Raw genomic sequence first — 19,582 nt, 5'->3', positions numbered from 1 at the left:
TATTCTCACTACCATTTATATCTGTCACATTCACCTTTGATGCAGATGTCAACTTACTTTTCCAAAGTGACACTGTCACTTCTCCACTCAAAAGCCTTGAGCAGCTTTCCATTTCACCCACAAAAAAAGCTAAAGCCCTTATAAAGGGCTACAAGCCATAAGCTCTGGTATACTGTTCCTTCTGTTCCTCATCTCCTATTATTCTCTCCTTTGCTTACTCTAGTCTAACACAAGAGCCACATACATGCTCCTTGGGTATGCCAAGCATGCTTCTGCCTCAAGGTCTTTGTACTTTCTTCCTTCTTCCTGGAATTCTTTCCCTCCCAGAAGTTGGATGTGACTCACTCCTTCATTTTCTTGAGGTCAAATGTCATCTTCTGAGTGAGACCTAGCTTGACTGCCCTATATAAAACATCACCCCAACTTCCCAGTATTTTCTATGCTCCTTTTCTTGCTTTGCTTTTCTTCATAGAACTTGCTGTGCTGTGCTGTGCTGAGCTGCTCAGTCATGTCAGACTCTTTGCAACCCCATGGACTATAGCCTGCCGGACTCCTCTGTCCACGGAAATTCTCCAGGCAAGAACACTGGAATGGGTTGCCATCACCTCCTCCAGGGGATCTTCCTAACCCAGGGACTGAACCCAGGTCTCCTGCATTGTAAGTGGACTCTACCATCCAAGCCACCAGGGAAGCCCCTTCATAGCACTCATCGCACGTAATATATATTTTACCAATCCATCCATCTACCCATTGCTTGAATGATGGATATCTTTCTTTCTCTCCCTGGAAGGTAAGCTCCACAAGGATAGAACTTTTCTATGTTTGTCTACTGCTGTATAGCACTGCCTGGCATATAGGAAGTACTCTGTAAATACTTATTAAACAAATGAATACAACGAGAAAAGGAAGGAATGACCTAATTAGGGGCATGTACAATATAATGAACAAGAGAGTCTAAATGAGACCTCACAATGCCTGTATTTTCAGCCTGGGACATGACAGAGACATATTTCATAAAGAATAAGAGGGATTAGCAAACTGTAATCTAGCACAAACAATTCTGACTTTAAAGTTAGTTTTTAATAATAAAAGTAATATACAGAATATCTAAGAGAGAATTAGCTAGAATGGATAAAAGAAAGGAATATGATTTAACATTCATATGAACCTTAAGGTAGTTAATAAATGCTTCAAGGGGTCTGGGTGTAATCACCATTATGGTAACAGTGGAATCTAGAGTCACTCTGTTGTTTTCTAGCTATGTAAACTCAGGCAAGTTACCCAATTTTATGTCTTATTTTACTCATGTATAAAATAGATATTATAATAATATTATAATAAGAAGCTTCAGAGTGTTGATGTGGTCATTAAATAAGACCATATATAGCCTGGCCTATACAGTAAAAGATAATTTTTATTAGCATAGTAAATAGGATATAAGTACCTGATAAATATTAGCTGTTAGTATTATCACCAAATTTAAAACTTTTGGAAGCCTATTCTGAAAGTTACTAAAACAAAAAGTACATTTGGTAAGGACCATAACATAAAAATTTTTTAAAGTACTAAAAATTGATTACCACATAAGAATTTAGCACTTTCACGGAAAGGCTGTGGAGAAAAGGGGAACCACGCTGCTGGTGAGAATGTGCACTGGTGCAGCCACAACGTAAAACAGTATGGCTGCTCCTTAACAAACTGAAAATAGACTTATCATACGATCCAGTAACCCCACTCCTAGACATATTTCTGGAAAAGAAGAAAATGCTAATTCAAAAAGATACACAGACCCCAATAGTCATAGCTTAACTATTTATAGTAAGACACAGAAGTAAACTAAATGTCCACTGACAGATGCATGGATAAAGAACATGGGAGATACACACACACACACACACACACTAGAATATTACTCAGCCATAAAAAAAAAATGCCATTTGCAGCAACAAGGATGAACCTAGAGATTATCATACTAAGTGAAGTGAGTCAAAGATAAATATTATATGCTCTCATTTACATGTGGGAAGTGAAGTGAGTCAAAGATAAATATTATATGCTATCATTTACATGTGAGTTCTAAAAAATTATACAGATAAACTTATTTACAAAACAGAAACAGACCCACAGACACAGAAAACAAAGTCATGGTTACCAAAGAGAGGGTGAGGTGGGGTGGGGTGGGGCAGAAATATTAGAGGTATGGGATTAATAGATGCTGTTGTTGTTAACAGATTGATAGATACACACTACCATATATAGAACATATAAACAACAAGGATTTACTATGTAGCACAGGGTACTATGTACAATATCTTATAATAACCTATAAAGGAAAAGAATTGAAAAAATAGATATATACAGATATATACATATGTTTAAGTGAATCACTTTGCAGTATACCTGAAACTAACACAAAATTGAAATAAACTACACTTCAATTAAAAAAAAAAGAACACAGCACTTTTAGAACACATCTACTCCAGTATTAAAAGTGCCATACATTTTGCATTCATTTTATAACAATTCATATTATAACATTCATTTTGGATTTTCTTACAAGTCAGATGCAGTACAAAATTTGACTATTTAACTATATAGCTTTAATTTATATCAGTTGTTCTCAATCTTTTATTCTTTGTCAACATACTTAAGAGACAGGGCACATTCTCACTATGCACAGGGGCTCAGTAGAGCAGTGATTCTCCACTAAGTGAGGAGAGTGTGGTGGGGGTAAGGTGGAGTGGATTGTCCAGAGTTGAGAATTACTAGTTCACTAATGGAAAAATAATATAAAATAAAAGCTATGATTCAGAGGCAAGAAACAAAGTTAAATCTACAGAAAAACACCAAGTATATGTCACAGATCCATTTCTTTAATGTACATCCAAAAGGTTCAAAGTACTTAAAAAGGTCTTACTAGTGTATTTTCTCCATTGGAACTATTCCAGAGCCTCATTCGATTATCTGTGCCAACAGTGAGTAGGTGAAGACCATCACTTGTAAAACATAAGCCGTTAACCTTTCCATTATGAGCAGTGTTTGCTGCAATGAAAAACACAATTCAGATTATCTCTTCTTATAAATTCAACAAAGGTAATGCTTGATGACATAGCTATTAAATATATTAAACACATTAAGGACATAATGTCCTTTAAACACAGTAAAGAACAATTATCTGAACTAGGTAAAATACGTAAGTTGATTATATTTAAAATTACTTAAATATATACATATGTTTAAGTGAATCACTTTGCTGTACACCTGAAACTAACACAAAATTGAAATAAACTACATTTCAATTAAAAAAAAAAGAATCCTTTCAATTATTTGAATATGATAAGCTATACAATTAGAACCATAATAATAGAGAAAAACCAAATGGAAAAAATGTTGCCAAATAAAATTTTTCTTCAAGAAGTAAGCTGTGCTATCCAGTTCAGTAGCTCAGTCATGTCCAACTCTTTGCGACCCCATGAATCGCAGCACACCAGACTTCCCTGTCCGTCACCAACTCCCGGAGTTCACTCAAACTCACGTCCATCAAGTCAGTGATGCCATCCAGCCATCTCATCCTCTGTCGTCCCCTTTTCCTCCTGCCCCCAAACCCTCCCAGCACCAGAGTCTTTTCCAATGAGTCAACTCTTAATTAAATACAGAAACAGTAAAAATTTTAATTAAATACCTTTTAAACTTCTTATATATTAATACTCTATTTTCAATCTAAAAATCACTTCATGGACTATTAGAAATCAATAATACCAATATTTCCTTCTTAAAGATAACTGTTCCAGTCTCAATCAAAAGTGATATTACTTTCAAAATGAACAGGTTTAAGAAACCATAATCCTCAATAGTCTGATTAACTTAATTTAAAAGATTATTAAAACAAACATAGGTTTTAAATAGTTCATCTGAATGTATTTCTGGTCCAAATTTAATTCTAAATCAGAATTTTAATCTACATAGAAATTATACTCTATTGTAAAAATGCAATTGAATTACTTTGTCTCCTAGATTGCAGTGGACTCAAATTTCATACAACCACAAATTTTATTGTGACAAACTTGCCACAAAATGTTACCAGTCCTTTACTTTATTATAACTTCTTAAATGGTACTGAATTTGCATTATTAGTTGGCCTCATGTGAGCAAAAAAAAAAGTTTCTACCAATACATTAAAAAATTCAGGGACAGAAGGAATGACATACTTGTATTTTGAAGAAAGACAGCCATAATTAGTTGATGTAAATTTAGAAACTGACTCATTGTGAATGGCTTTTTAAAAAAATATAAAATCTATAGTTTGTAAACATCTATTTATTATCTGGTTTCAATTCAAATTTTTCAATATAAAAATACTGTCAATGTCATATTCGTATATTAATGCATTTTTCATTACCTGATTCAGCTGCTTGTGACTTTTTCCCATTATGCTGATCAAGAGTTATCAAGCATCCTGATGCTCTCCTCACATCCCATAGTTTTGCTCTACTGTCAGCACTGAGAGGAAATAAATGTTACATTGACATATAGCTAGGATATGTCTACTCATCACCCACCTTTCCTGTATTACTGGCATACACAATCTCAGTATATTAACACAAATGCATTTGTATATTTGGGTGGCTATACTTTTGCCTTTCCAGCAAATATCCAATAGTCAATAGAAGCACAAAGAAGTGAAAAAAAAAATAGAAAAAAAAAGTAACCTTTTTTAAATCACAAGGGATTCTGTTGCTCTTTCTGTTTTTAATGACATGAGCATCCTTCTCTCCAAAGACAAGACAAGACAGGCTAAGAGCTTTTTTCCTTGGTAAGTTTGCTGCCAAATCCCCATATCTTTTCTACTGTTTGTTATTCAAATGTTTACAGAATCATGCAGTGAACTAATTTCACTTTTTGCTTAAATTTGGTAGGAATGGTTTTTCTTTTTATATGAAAAAAAAAACTGAAAATAAGGTGAATAATAAGGACAATATATTTTTATTTGATTTCCTGTACTCAAATCAATCTTTGCCAAAACAAAGGAAATACATTTAATGTCTCCTAGAATTAGAGAGTTATTTGCATTTTACTTCAAGTGAAAATAAAAAGGTAAAACCATGATCATAAATCAATTTCAGCTTCTAAACTACTCCTAAGGAAAACATAAATCAGTTCAAGTATGCTATCATATCCTCACAAAGCCCTTAATAATATCTTAACCCATTGGGTCTATCTAGGCCATTTTAATCAAGAAGAGCATTACACTGCATTTTATAAGCCTATTTCTCATTTAAAAATCTTTTAAAATGTATATATACAGGGTTTATCTCTTTCTATAACTTTGATTCTTTTCACAGATCACAAGCAAACCTAGCAAACTGTAATGGCTGGCAAAAAGTTAGTGTTTCCCATTCTCAATTTGGTTTTCTTTCTCTTCAGTAGGGGAATAGGTCTGCAATGGTATGAGTCTGAAGACATAAGTCTCTTCTGAAACATTAGATTTGGACATATCTGACTCCTAACACTGACTACCAGGTCCATTCCGGAACTGATTCGAATTCCTGGGGTACTCGGAGAATTGAGAGCCTCTAAATTTCCCTCTTGATTTGAGGAAAACCAAATTAGAAAAGAACAATGTAAATCCACTCTAGCATGGAACACAACCAACGCCTAGCTCCTCACCTTCACAACTCTTTAGCAACCTCTTGTGGCTACACTGGGGCTTTCTCGGTGGATCAGATGGTAAATAAACTGCCTGCAATGCAGATCAGGGTTCTATCCCTGGGTCGGGAAGATCCCCTGGAGAAGGGAATGGCACCCCACTCCAGTATTCTTCCCTGGAGAATTCAATTCCACAGATAAATAGAGGATTCCATGGCTGCAGTCCATGGGATCGCAAAGTTAGACATGACTGAGAGACTAACACTTCAACTTTAACTTTGTGGCTACATACGAGACTTTATACTACTTCAGACATTACGAATTTCAATGTCACAATCTGTAAACTATTAACACAAGTTTCTCTGGGGACTAAATAAACTGTGACAGAGAAGGAGGGCTGGCAGCTTTACAAAAATACAGATACATTTCCTTACAAACCTAAAACAGTAGCTTTTCTAATAATTCTTCTGCAGAAAGTTTTATTAAAATGTCTATATCAAAATTTGATTACTACTTCCTATCCCTTCAAGTTTCAAAATTTTCTGTTTGACACTCATGCGTCTATCTCATTAGGTCATTGATCCCTCCTATAAGCCTTCAAGTGATTTTATTTCATTCCTTATACCCATGACTTCAACAATTTTTAGACAATTGTTAAGTTTGTGTCATTCACTGTTTTAATTTCTGTGTCATAGCACAGCTGTGAACTACACCTTCAACAGAGCACACAATACTGACCAGCAATCCTATGTGCCCCTAATCAGCTCCCTCTTCCATTCATTAAAATTGCTATTTCAAACCTTTGCTACCTTCTCTGAAAAGTGATCCATGTATTTTCAATAGATGACATCAAGTTCTAAAATACAAGAAACTGGGTTTGCATTTCTTGAACTCTGCCAAAGTCACATATTTAGTTGTACTGACACTTACTATTTCCTCCTTCCATGTAGTGTCCCCCTTCTAATGGGACCCTTGATGTTATCTTTGCCTGTCTATTCAAGGTCCAATTATTCTCTCCATTTCTTATCTTCACTAATTTCTCTCCACCAGTACTCTTCCCTCAGCATTCAAATATACAAGATTCTTCCTTCCAGCAAACAAAACTCCCAAACCCCATGATCCTCAAGAGTTAAGTGCTCTTGTTCTTTCTTCCCATACAGAAACTCTCAGAGATGTATCTCTGTTAAGGCATTTTTCAGGATGTCCTGCAATCACTGATTTTTCTGACTATACTCCCTTACTAGACTATTACCTTCTTGGAGGGACTCTGCCTGTGTTACCTCTGTGTCCCTGGTACAATGCTTGGCACATGACAGGAATCATTAACTGTCAGCAAATTGAATCAATGAATGTGGATGGAAGTGATGAATCAGATTTAAAATAATTTTGGGTTAAAGAAAATGAATTAAAATGTTACTAATTTTAAATTAACAGAGTGCTACACTTTTGTATGCAAAAATGACACAACACAGCGTTTCACAGGTAGTGTTAGGAGATTTGCCTTGCTACATAGATTCGGTTGTTACCTGTTTTTAAAAGTGAGTATCTTCAAGTTGGATAGTCAGGTTTAGGATTATGATGAATAGAAAGATTTTTTTTGGTAATATGAATTAAAATCTTTAACTCAATTATTTTTCAGGACTTACTTAATAGCTAAATATGTACCTAACATAAAACAATCTTTTCAAAATGCTTATCCCTAATTATTAATCTCAAACCCAAACAGCTTGCATTTTACCTTGCAGTTGCCAAGATATATTCATAACGTGGTGACCAGGAAACTGCCAATATTTCTTGTCTGTGACCTGCAGAAAAACTGTATATTATGACTTGCATTTTGAAATATGCATTTTGAAATCTTTTGAAATACCAAAAGATATTTCTAACTAACTTTGCCTGATTATGAAGAAAGCACAGACTAAATTTTAAAAGTAAACTGATATAATCATTTTTTCACATTTATAATAATCTATATTTAAATACTAATGTGAAGTCTCTGGGACATTCGTCACATATGGTATTTTATTATAAAAGGCTTGGGTTTGCTTTGGAAAGAACAGCCAGAGCAAGTGAGTCTGTCTTTTTAAATATAGCTGCTAGCCTAGTAGGTCAGTCCATCAATAAATGACATAGCTCAAGCTTACTTATAAGACAAACATTTCAAAGACTAAAAATGTTTCCTTTTTTTAGAAAGTTGTAGCAGAAAAAAATTATTTTAATTCATGATTATAAAAAGCATTTATATAAAAATTTTTGTCTAGAGCACAAGTGATAAGTTCATAGGACAAGTAAATTTAGCATTTTAAATTATTTCTACCTAACTATTCAAATTATATATTTTCATCAGCTTAGTGTACTTCATAGAGATTCATAATATAAAACAGATGTTATCCATCTCATCAAGTTTTCCTAATATATTTACTATGTGTTTCTCAGAGATGAATACAAACAGAATTTCTGAATTACATCCTATTTTTTTCACTGTTTGTAATTAGACAATCTAATACTGATTTAAAACAGTAGCAAAAATAATTTAAGCTGGTAAACCTTTACCAAATTTTATTTCAATATTTTTTCTAAAATATTTTTATTGAGAAAAGAAGTACCTAAATATTAAGAATGTCTACTCAGCCAGAACAATATTAAATAATACTCATAGAGACAGCTATACCGATGTAAGTTTCATAAGTAGTTCATTTTTTTCAATGTAGAAATAACACTATGTTTTGAGTTTGACTTTCTGTATCCTTTAAGCTTCCCCTGCAGCCATTGTTCATATAAATGTCTCCTTAATAGTTTAGTTTTATAAGAATAATGCACAGAAGGATCTTTATTTCCCTGTTGACTTCTAACAACTAGCACAAAATACATCAGTCATGTCGTTTACAAAGACTGCATTGTTAGTAATGTTTCATTTTATTGAATGGTTTACTCAAAGTAGTTGTTGTTTCAAATAAAATACCCTGTAGAATGTGAGAACAGGATCCAGACTTCAAGTCACAAAGTTGTACTTTGGGTCCTCTAGTACCAACTGTAAAAACAAAAACAAAAATGGTTTAAGATCATTTAATTATAAATGATCACCAAAAGGAAATAAGAAACTACCATTATGAATCATGACATTTTCACTTGCAAAAATATAAAAATGTATGTTAATAATATACTTTAGTTTTTTATGTTTATAACTGGAAAATTATTCTAGTTGTACTAAGATTACTCTATTATTCTATATTACTCTGTTATTATTTTTAAATATTTAACATTGAAATAATTATAGATTCACAGGAAGCTGCGAAGATAGTGCCAAGAGGCCCTATGTACCCTTCACCCAGGTTGTCCCAATGGTTATATGTTAGGTAACTATAGCACAGTATCAAAACCACGAAACGTGTACTGGTACAATGTGTGTATAATTCTACGTTATTTTATCACTTAAGTTATTTTATTTTAATAGCTTAGCTGTTCCATGTTAATAATATACTTCTAAATCACTCTTAACAGATTCACAGGAACTCTGGACACAGACTGAGTGAGCCTCAAAGACGAGTTAGTGCCCAAACTCTTTACAGATGAAGTAGCTGACTGATGTCCAGAGGTAAGGAGATTCATGCAGTGCCACAGAAATAATATCACAGGGACCTGATGCCTGATACCAGAAAAATATTTTTTCATCTTCATACATGAAAATTTTTTGTTGCATGTGCTTTCAAAAAAATGGATGTTTAATTTGAATCACATATTCTCAGAGAGAAGGAAATCATTTCTTTGTTTTACTGTATTGAATGAAAAGGCTGCCAAATTTTGTTTTCATAGGTGGGTCAGAGGTTAAAGCGTCTGCCTGGAATGTGAGAGACCTGGGTTCAATCCCTGGGTCAGGAAGATCCCCTGGAGGAGGAAATGGCAACCCACTCCAGTACTCTTGCCCGGAGAATCCCATGAAGGGAGGAGCCTGGTAGGCTACAGTCCATGGGGTCGCAAAGAGTCGGACACGACTGAGTGACTTCACTTAGCGTTCACTTAGAATCTTTGAACTTTGGTGGTTTAAAAAAGTTCTTTAAAGTGAAAGTCGCTCAGTCGTGTCCAACTCTTTGCAACCCCACAGACTATACAGTCCATGGAATTCTCCAGGAAAGAATACTGGAGCGGGTAGCCTTTCCCTTCTCCAGGGAATCTTTCAAACCCAGGTCTCCCGCACTGCAGGCGGGTTCTTTATCAGCTGAGCTACCAGGGGGAAAAAAATAATTAAGGGAACAGAAATGTGCTTTCTTTCTTTCTTAAAAACACCCCACAAATGATACTTGTTTTCATAATTTTATTTTTACTTATTTATATTTACTTTTTGGCTGTGCCAGGTCTTTGATGCTGTGCGGCCTTTCTCTCTACTCTCTAGACGCAGCATGCAAGCTTCTCTCGCCGTGCCTTCTCTTGTTGTAGAGCTCTGGCTCTGGGTGCACAGGCTTCAGTGTGAGAGCTCAGCAGCTGCAGCTCCCAGGCTCCAGAGCACAGGCTCAACAGCTGTGGCACGCATGCTCAGTTGCTCTGTGGCATGTGGGGCCCTCCTGGACTAGGGATTGAACCCATGCCTCCTACACTGGCAGGCAGGTTCTATACCACTGAGCCACCAGGGAAGTCCCAGAAATGTGCTTTCTTAGTTTTCAAATCCTAGCCACTCTGAAATCTAGCATGGTGCCTGACTTGTACAATATCTGTTAAATGGAATGAATATAAATAGTAATATATATTTAAGTTTTTGGTTTTTTTTTAAAGAATTGTGATCTTCATCTGGGTTAAAATGTTTATATCAAAACTAACTAGATATTAAAAGGGAAAAAGTTTTCAGTATGTTAAAAAAACAAAAGAACACAAATACAAACCTGCTACCAAACAGTGCTTGGTGGCAACCGGAGACATATGATGACTGTAAACTGTTTCTTCAAAATTAAATACATCGGCAATCTGATAATCAAAAGACATTTAAAATAAGTGTAATAACAAAAGCAGCAAATTTTCTATTTACCTATTGCCACACTGTTAGTAATTTTTAAATTGTTAGCAATTTATCTTTCTCTAATAAATTCCAGAGATTAAGACAAGATAACCTCCTGGTTCACCATCTTCCTTTCTGCTCCATTCTGGAGAACTTCAGCACCTACAGAAACGATCTAGTCAGTACTCTGCCTCTCAGTTCCATATAATCTCAGCTACCACACCCAGGACACCCTCACCACCAAAAACTGCTCCTCCTTTGAAATCACAAATTTCAGTTACATATGACCAGAATTTTATACCATTTCAGCTCCCCCACCACCTCTAAGACACCCAAACAAAGCCCAGCAGCCCCATCAGTTCCTCCTGTCTTCACTTTTCCTCCTTCAGCTTGGATTCCAAGGTTAAATGCTTCAGCTCAAGGATTTTCAACTCCTTTGCCACCATCATCTCACCTGTCAAGGCCTCAACCCTGGATGACTCAAATGTCTGCCTTCTGTGCACCTTATTCAGGTTTAACTATACCAGAGGTCAACAAACTTTTTTAGTAAAGAGTCAGACTGTAAATATTTTAGGCTTTAAAGACCAATTACTCATTTCTGTCACTGCAGTGTCAAAGTGGCCATGGACAACAAATGAGCATGTCTGTGTTACAATAACACTTTGTTTATAAAAAAGAGTCCGTGAGAAGCCTTGGCCAAGAGCCTAGACTTGGCCTATTGGCTGCAGTTAGCTGGCCTCTGCCTCATGAAGGTGAAGAAAACCTTATAATAGGGCAGACTGCATGCATGCTCAGTCGCTGCAGTTGTGTCTGACTCTTGGGGATCCCGTGGACTATAGCCCACCAGGCTCCTCCGTCCATGGGATTTTCTAGGCAAGAATACTGGAGTGGGTTGCCATTTTCTTCTCCGGGGGATCTTCCCAACCCACAGAGAGACATAAACCGCGTCTCTTCACTAATCATCAGAAAAATGCAAATCAAAACCACAATGAGATAACACCTCACATCTGTTAGACTATCTAAAGAGATAACAAGTGATGGCAAGGATATGTAGAAAAGGAAACCTCTGTGATTATTAGAGGGAACGTAAATTACTGTAGCCATTATAGAAAACAATACAGAGGTTCCTCAAAATTAGAACCATATGATCCAGTAATCCCACTTGTGGGTATATATCCAAAGGAAATGAAATCACTGTCTCAAAAGAGATAGCTGCATCCTCATGTTTTTAACAGCACTGTTTATAATAGCCAAATCATGGAAACAACCTAAGAGCCCATCAACACAGGAAGGGATAAAGAAGACCTGATATGTATACACACAGGCACACACATATATGATGGAATATTATTCAGCCAAGGGAAAGAACGAACGTCTGCCATTTGTGACAATACAGACAGATATTAAGGGCATTAAATACTAAGTGAAATAAGTCAAACAGAGAGGAATAAATACTGTATATCACTCACAAGCAGAAATCTTAAAAAGCCAAACTGAAAGAAACTGTGAACAAAATGGTGATTACTGGAGCTGGTGAATGGTGGGAGAAATAGAAAGATGTTGGCCAAAGAGTATAAACTTCCAGTTATAACGTGAACAAGGGAAGGTAGAAGTTTCATAGGGAAGGAAACTTGAGGTAGGGAATACAACATATAAGATGTGTTCAGAAGGCAAAAGGAGATCAATTTAGTGGCAGTACATCATTTATGTTGAAAAGAGGTAGAAGCTAAGGTTGAGAAAGTAGGAAGTGAGGTTACAGAGAACTTAGAATGCCAGGCTGAATTTAGACAATGGAATCACTCACCAGAGGTGGTTTGGGTCGAGACAGGATGAAACTGCTTTATTCTAATTAATTCTAGGGTAGAACTTACTGTGGAACTATGAGAAGAAAAATAATAAAAAGAAATCATTTAGGAGTTTATAGTAGTAGTCCAGACGGACAGTGATGGTAAGGGAAATAGAAAGGAGAAATCTGAGAGTCTGAAGGAAGACTAGCTAAGATTTGAGGACTAAATGGATATGAGGAGCCATCACATTCACTTCAATTTAGAGTATGTTTAGTTTGAGATGATGACACTACATTTAAGTAAGAGAGGTTCTGTATACAGGTAGAGACATATGGAACTAGAGCTCAGGGAAAAAATTAGCATGAGAAAGAAAAATAAAATTTGATCAAATAGCATAAAAGCTATTATCTACTGTATCCTCCCAGGTGGCACTATTGGTAAAGAACCCACCTGCTAATGCAGGAGACATGAGATGTGGGCGCAATCCCTGGGTCAGGAAGATCCTCTGGAGGAAGACATGGCAACCTGCTCCAGTATTCCTGCCTGGAGAATCCCATGGACAGAGGAGCCTGGAGAGCTACTGTCCATAGGATCGCACAGAGTCAACATGACTGAAGCAACTTAGCATGCAAGCATGCACTGTCTACTTTACTCAGCTATAATATTAATAACTTTTTTTTCCTTATTTTTTTAGGTCAATAGGATAAGATAAATCCAATATTCTTCCCTACACCACTACACCATAGAAGTTTTTGAGTAATAAAGTATATAACAGCTAATGGTGTTTATGGAGAAGGTGATGGCACCCCACTCCAGTACTCCTGCCTGGAAAATCCCATGGACGGAGGAGCCTGGTGGGCTACAGTCCATGGGGTCGCGAAGAGTTGGACACGACTGAGCAATTTTACTTTCACTTTTCACTTTCATGCATTGGAGAAGGAAATGGCAACCCACTCCAGTGTTCTTGCCTGGAGAATCCCAGGGACGGGGGAGCCTGGTGGGGTGCCATCTATGGGGTCACAAAGAGTCGGACACGACTGAAGTGACTTAGCAGCAATGGTGTTTAAGTACTTACTATGCTAGGCACTGTTTCCAGGTACTTTACACATATCAACCTCTTTAATCCTCATAGTCATTCTATAGGGTACAATCATTACTCCCTTTAGAAGTTCAGATACTTGCCCAATCAATATCACATAGCTAGTTAGCAGCAGGGGCTTCCCAGGTGGCTCAGTAATAAACAATTTGGCTGCCAAGCAGGATATTCAGCTTCAATCCCTGGTTGGGAGCCTGGTGGGCATGGTCCATGGGGTTGCAAAGAGTTGGACATGACTCAGTGACTAACCAGCAACAGTCAGCAGCAGAGACAAGTTATGAACTCAAGCAGTATTGCTCTCCTCAATCACTATACTGCTTTCACATCTAACATATATGAAGTGAAGTTGCTCAGTCATGTCCGATTCTTTGCGACCCCATGGACTATAGCCTACTATGTTCCTCTGTCCATGGGATTTTCCAGGCAAGAGTACTGGACATCTTAGCAAATAATCACACTAAAACTGTTTAGGACTAAATTTTCCTTCATTGTACAGAACAGCTCGGAAAAGCTTTAACGTACTTACTTGTAATGTATTTGTATCCCATACTTTCAGAGTCTTATCAAACGAACTGGATGTGAACATGCCAGTGTCATGAGGATACCACTGTACGGTCTCCACACTGTATTTGTGAACATCAGGATGGCTTCTACAAAACAGCAATCAAAAATTAGAGATAACTGATTTACTTGAGCTTCAAAATGGACACCATATTAACAAGTCACAGTTTTTGGAAGAACGATACAAACCTAGATTACTCGCCATGCCCTAGCTGTCTAGAGAAAGAATATGCAGGCATCTCTAGTTTTAGGTGCCCACAGTATGATGTGGAGGCCTGCTTCCTACTAAGGCTCTTAAAATGAGACTTCCTATTTCTGTATGAGAGCTTGGACGGATTAGCCAACTACGCTGGACTGATTCATGGAAGAAACTGATTTCTCCTTACTGGAGGAGATAGCTACTTTGGTTTTGGATTTGCTTTTCTGATCATTTTATCAGCACTATCATTTAGAATTGTTGCCTCCTGTACCTCCATAGTGTCCCACATAGTATGGCTTCTGATTAAGAATGTGATGGGGAGATGCCCATGGGGTTCACTACTCTTAGGTAGCCCATAGCTGACAAATGCATGATCTGTTGAAGACTCAGTTATGACATCAGTTACAGTACACCACCTGTGATGATGATGTGCTATCCTGAAGGACGCAGTATATGCTTTGAACTAGTGATCAACACAGTATGTGTCCTCTATTGAAACTTAATTCAAAGACACTGGATGTTTAGAAATACTTATGATAGTGGAGGGACATTTGAACACCAACTGGATACTTAATGTCATTAATTACTGTATATGTGAGACAGTGGTAGTAGTGTTATGCTTATAAAACATTTTTTATTTTTTAGAGATAAAATTATGAATGAAATGATATCTTTCTGAGATTTGCTTCAAAATAATCTTCAGAGTAGGTAGTTGGGTGGGGTAAAGATGAAATAAGACTGGTTATGACTGATAGCTGCTGAAGCTGGGTGATGGGTACATAGTTCATTAGACTACTATTTTCATATATATTAAATATTCATGATAATATAAAAGTAAACAGAAGACTATTGCAACCCCAAACAGACAGGACCATCATGAGTTATGATTCTTTAAGCTGAAAGTTTAGAGATTACAATATAGGATAAAGGGCCTCGCACATGTTGCTACTTGAAGAAATAAGAATATGAAGAAGAAAAGCTTTATATGCCATTTCTGGCCTTGAGATAGCTGCAAAAAACAACTGCAGTTCCTATCCATATTTTCTTACTTTCTATGTCATATAAATATTTTAACTAATTTCCCCTTTCTTTCTTCTCTCTTACCTCGATTATTTTATACAGATTACCTACAAACTGAGCCTACAAATTGCATAATCCTAATATAAGAACACATAAAACTAGTGGAAAAATAGAGATTATCTTGAACTGGATCTGGTAACTAAATACACTTGGAATCACAGCTTTTGGGGGAAGGGAATAATTACAGTTTTGGTCAAGTAATATATATTTGCATTAGGTTAGGATGAAACTTACTTTTTTAAAGGAAGGGTAAGTACAGGAAGAAAGGTATATACTGATACTGGACAAAGGGGTAGATTGTAGTGGATGTGTGCTCTTTTCTTGACTGAACATTCAAACTCTGCCTTTTGGGGGAAAACTCCCTTTATTGAAAGGTAGGACCTTGCCTCTTGTTACAGAAAGCAGGAGACTCCAAACATGGTTCAGCAGTAAAGAATCCACCTGCAATGCAGATGTGGGTTTGATCCCTGGGTAGGGAAGATTCCCTGGAGAAGGAAACGGCAATTCACTTCAATATTCTTGTCTGGAGAATCCCATGAACAGAGAAGTCTGGTGGGCTAGTCCATGGGGTCGCAAGAGTCAGACATGACTGAGCGACTAAAACAACAACAAATAACAGAAAACAAAGAGACTCCACATATTCTCTTTCTCTTGCTCTGGGCAGCAGGGGCACGGACTTAATCAATCCTGCCTGGGACTCCAAAACTCCAGCTAGTAATGCAAACCAGGGATATATTAGCAATTATTCATAGTTGTGGAGTCAAGAGTCTGTGTTGGTGGTATGCAGCAGATCCCAAACTCGTGTGGTATGACCTTGACTGTGTTCTCTTATTCTGGTTTCTCTTATTTTCTGCTCATTTTCTACATTTCTTTCTTCTACCTTCCTGCTGTTATGTGAGACATGAAATATCTTTCCAGTAAATTTCTGCTGAATATAAAGAGAACTGGTCTCTATTTGTTCCTAAGAATCTACACAGAGATTATCTAATTTCAAATAAATCTTTAATGTAGTGATCACAAATAAAAGTTCATTTATATTTTAGATTTTAAAAGAGTACAAATCAATCTCCTACTATGTGTGATATATCATTCTCCTTAACATTTAACAAAAATTTGAGTTAAGGAATCTTTTGGTGCTCAAGAATAAACATATTAAATAAAGCAAAAGTAACTATTAGGAAACAGTGAAAGCCACATTAATTTAGTATCAATTTTTATTGAAACTATTTTTTAAAGTCAGATTATAAAGTCTTTGGATGTAAAATGCTACTTTAACTCATTTTGTAAAGATGCTTACTATATGTCCATTTACATTCAAAGTGATGGTTTTGAAGATAAGACTTTGAATCTAAGAAGAAAGTCATAATAAGTAAGACTGATGTCCTAAGCATTTACTTGACCTCACATAACAGAAAAGCAAATCACAGCCACTAATGGAATAATATTATATAGCATGTGGTATATATGAAGACACTATTTTACCATATAACAAATTAAACAATGCTAAAATAAGACAAAGATGAATTAAACTAATTAATGGCTGCCTTACACTTTAGAATTTAGATCTTTTATTGTTGCTGTTGTTTGTTTGGTGGGAGTGGAGAGAGGATAAAATGGTATAAGCCTCTTAGAACCAAGTTCCAGAGTACTTGAGGCGGCATCTTGTGTTGTACCAAGTATATCTGTAATTATACTGCTTCCCATTTATATAGTGGCTTTACAACTTTAATGTGCTTTTTGAAGATAATATTTCAGTCTCACAGAAAACTTACAAGAATAATAGGCCAAGTATAATTATCTCTAAGACGAAATAGTTTTGTCAGAGGTTCAGAGAAATAGTTTCCTTAAATCTGTATTTCCAAAGTGAAGTGTCAGAGCCAAGAAATAATTATAATTCTCCTCACAAATATTCCACAAACTTATGTATCTATACTAGTGCTTTGGAAACAGCTTTAATACATAGCAGTTGTGGATATTAATGTTTTCCTCTTGAAAACATTTTTTCAACTCTTATTCTCTGTTAATTCAAGGTCTGCTTAAAATCAGATCAAATACAGGAGACAAGAAAGAATTAAGTGACCACTATGAACAAATTAAAATCATAAAACACTTTATTAAACAGCCAAAAAATTCAAGGTAGAAAAGTATGTTAAGTCAAGCAGCTCTAAGTAGGTAGGTAAGAGAAGAGGGGTGTGTGCGTGTGTGTGTTTTGTACTGGCTAGAAGCTAGTACATTATGGCTTCTAGCTATTAATCTTTTTGTTCTACTAATAGTTGGAAAAACTAATTTGTGTTTATATTTAGCTAGAAAGACTTACATGAATCTTATGTTAAGTACTCTAAAAACTAAAATTAGTTACTGAGGTGTGCCATGTAGGTGGAGAACAAAAAGACCATAATCAAAAGTCTTAAAATAAAGTCCTTTTGAAAACTGATACCCCAGTTGTTTTGGAGAAGTCATATGTTAAAAACAGCAATATCAAAGAGACCTGAAGAGACATTTCTCCACAGAAGACATACAGATGGCTAACAAGCACATGAAAAGATGCTCAAAGTCACCCATTATCAGAGAAATGCAAATCAAAACTACAAACGAGATACCACCTCACACCAGTCAGAATGGCCATCATCATGTCTACAGACAATAAATGCTGGAGAGGGTGTGGAGAAAAGGGAACACTCTTACATTGCTGGTGGGAATGTAAACTGATACAGCCACTAAGGAAGATGGTATGGGGACTCCTTAAAAAGCTAGGAATAAAACTGCCATAGGACCCAGCAACCCCACTCCTAGGCATATACCTTGAGGAAATCAAAACTGAAAAAGACACATGTACCCCAGTGTTCACTGCAGCACTATTTACAATAGCCAGAACATGGAAGCAGCCTAGATATCCATTGAGGATGAATGGATAAAGAAGCTGTAGTACATAAATACAATGGACTACTACTCAGCCATAAAAAGGAATGCATTTGAATCTGTTCCAATGAGGTGGACAAAACTAGAGCCCATTATACAGAGTGAAGTAAGTCAGAAAGAGAAATATAAATATTGTATACTGACACATATATATGGAATCTGAAGAGATGTACTGATGAATTTATTTTCAGGGCAGCAATGGAGAAACAGACATAGAGAACTGACCTATGGACAAGGTGGGAGGAGAAGAGGGAGAAGGGGAGATGAATGGAGAGAGTAACACAGAAATTTACAATACAGTGTAACAGATAGCCAATGGGAATTTGCTGTATGACTCAGGGAACTCAAACAGGGTCTCTGTGACTGGCTGAAGGGTGGGGTGGAGAGAGATGGGAGGGAGGTTTGGGAGGGAGGGGACATGGGTGAATCTATGGCTGATTGTTGTTGACGTATGGCAGAAAATCTACAAAATTCTGTAAAGTAATTATCCTTTAATTAAAAAATTTTTAAAAAAGAGCAATATTCAAATTTCAGTTATTACTTGCAAGAAGATGTCAAGGGATAACTATGTAAATATATCATTTGAACAATTTGCTTGAAACATTCATATTTCATGTTTTGTATTTGATGCAAAAATACTCAAATGTTTATAAATTCATGAATTACGTTTTAAATACACACCTGCCAACGGAACACACTGCTTTACACGTGTAATAAGGTTGTCTGCTGGAGTTCTCAAGATCATAAAGCACAATCACACCATCTGAACCACCTGATAACATGCTAATAATAAAAAAGTTCAAATTAATTTATCGTTAATATAGTTCATTTATTCATGATTACATATTTCTGAAAATTACTGATCCACAAACTCTCAAATTTATTATGCCCATAAATACAGAGTAAATCTTCATTAGCAGACTATAATAAGCTAAAATCTTTAATTTAATATTTGTGGAAAAATAAAAAGATTTAATCTGTGATTGGTTAAAATTTACCTTCAAGATACCAAAATGAACAGGAGAAACAAGATGGCAAAACGTATTTCTCATTTCAGAAAGTAAGACATTACAAAGTCATTTTAAATGTCCCAATTATAATTGTGTTAAATGAAAATGGAATCAGACAGACCAGTTATTACTGATGGAATATTACAGATATTACTATCTGACCCTGGGCAAGTTACTTCACTTAAGCTTGTTTATTTACGAAAAGGGGAACATTTTCACCTAAATCATAAAGCTGAAATAAAGATAAATTGTACACAAAAGTCTTTTACACTGCCTGGCCAAAATAAATAAAAAAAA

The 19,582-nt window shown here is 36.0% G+C and overlaps 1 protein-coding gene across 3 annotated transcripts in view; it reads right to left on the bottom strand.

Annotated features, from left to right (window-relative positions):
• Nucleotides 1-19,582, bottom strand: part of ERCC8 (ERCC excision repair 8, CSA ubiquitin ligase complex subunit) — a 52,532-nt gene that overhangs the window by 20,198 nt on the left and 12,752 nt on the right. The window contains exons 3-10 of one of the 3 annotated variants that reach the window (XM_069556470.1): nucleotides 18,957-19,058; nucleotides 14,043-14,166; nucleotides 12,871-13,000; nucleotides 10,521-10,602; nucleotides 8,609-8,677; nucleotides 7,385-7,451; nucleotides 4,400-4,500; nucleotides 2,918-3,042 (exon numbers count right to left, since the gene is read on the bottom strand). In XM_069556470.1, coding sequence (XP_069412571.1) covers nucleotides 2,918-3,042; nucleotides 4,400-4,500; nucleotides 7,385-7,451; nucleotides 8,609-8,677; nucleotides 10,521-10,557 — 399 coding nt within the window. In that variant the 5' untranslated portion in view covers nucleotides 10,558-10,602; nucleotides 12,871-13,000; nucleotides 14,043-14,166; nucleotides 18,957-19,058. The remainder of the gene's footprint in view (nucleotides 1-2,917; nucleotides 3,043-4,399; nucleotides 4,501-7,384; nucleotides 7,452-8,608; nucleotides 8,678-10,520; nucleotides 10,603-12,870; nucleotides 13,001-14,042; nucleotides 14,167-18,956; nucleotides 19,059-19,582) is intronic. The other 2 variants (XM_069556468.1, XM_069556469.1) reach the window with 2 other exon arrangements.

This window comes from Ovis canadensis, chromosome 16, assembly GCF_042477335.2.
Source record: "Ovis canadensis isolate MfBH-ARS-UI-01 breed Bighorn chromosome 16, ARS-UI_OviCan_v2, whole genome shotgun sequence".
In the NCBI taxonomy this organism is placed as follows: Eukaryota; Metazoa; Chordata; class Mammalia; order Artiodactyla; family Bovidae; genus Ovis; species Ovis canadensis.
This window is presented reverse-complemented; position numbering and strand designations above follow the sequence as displayed.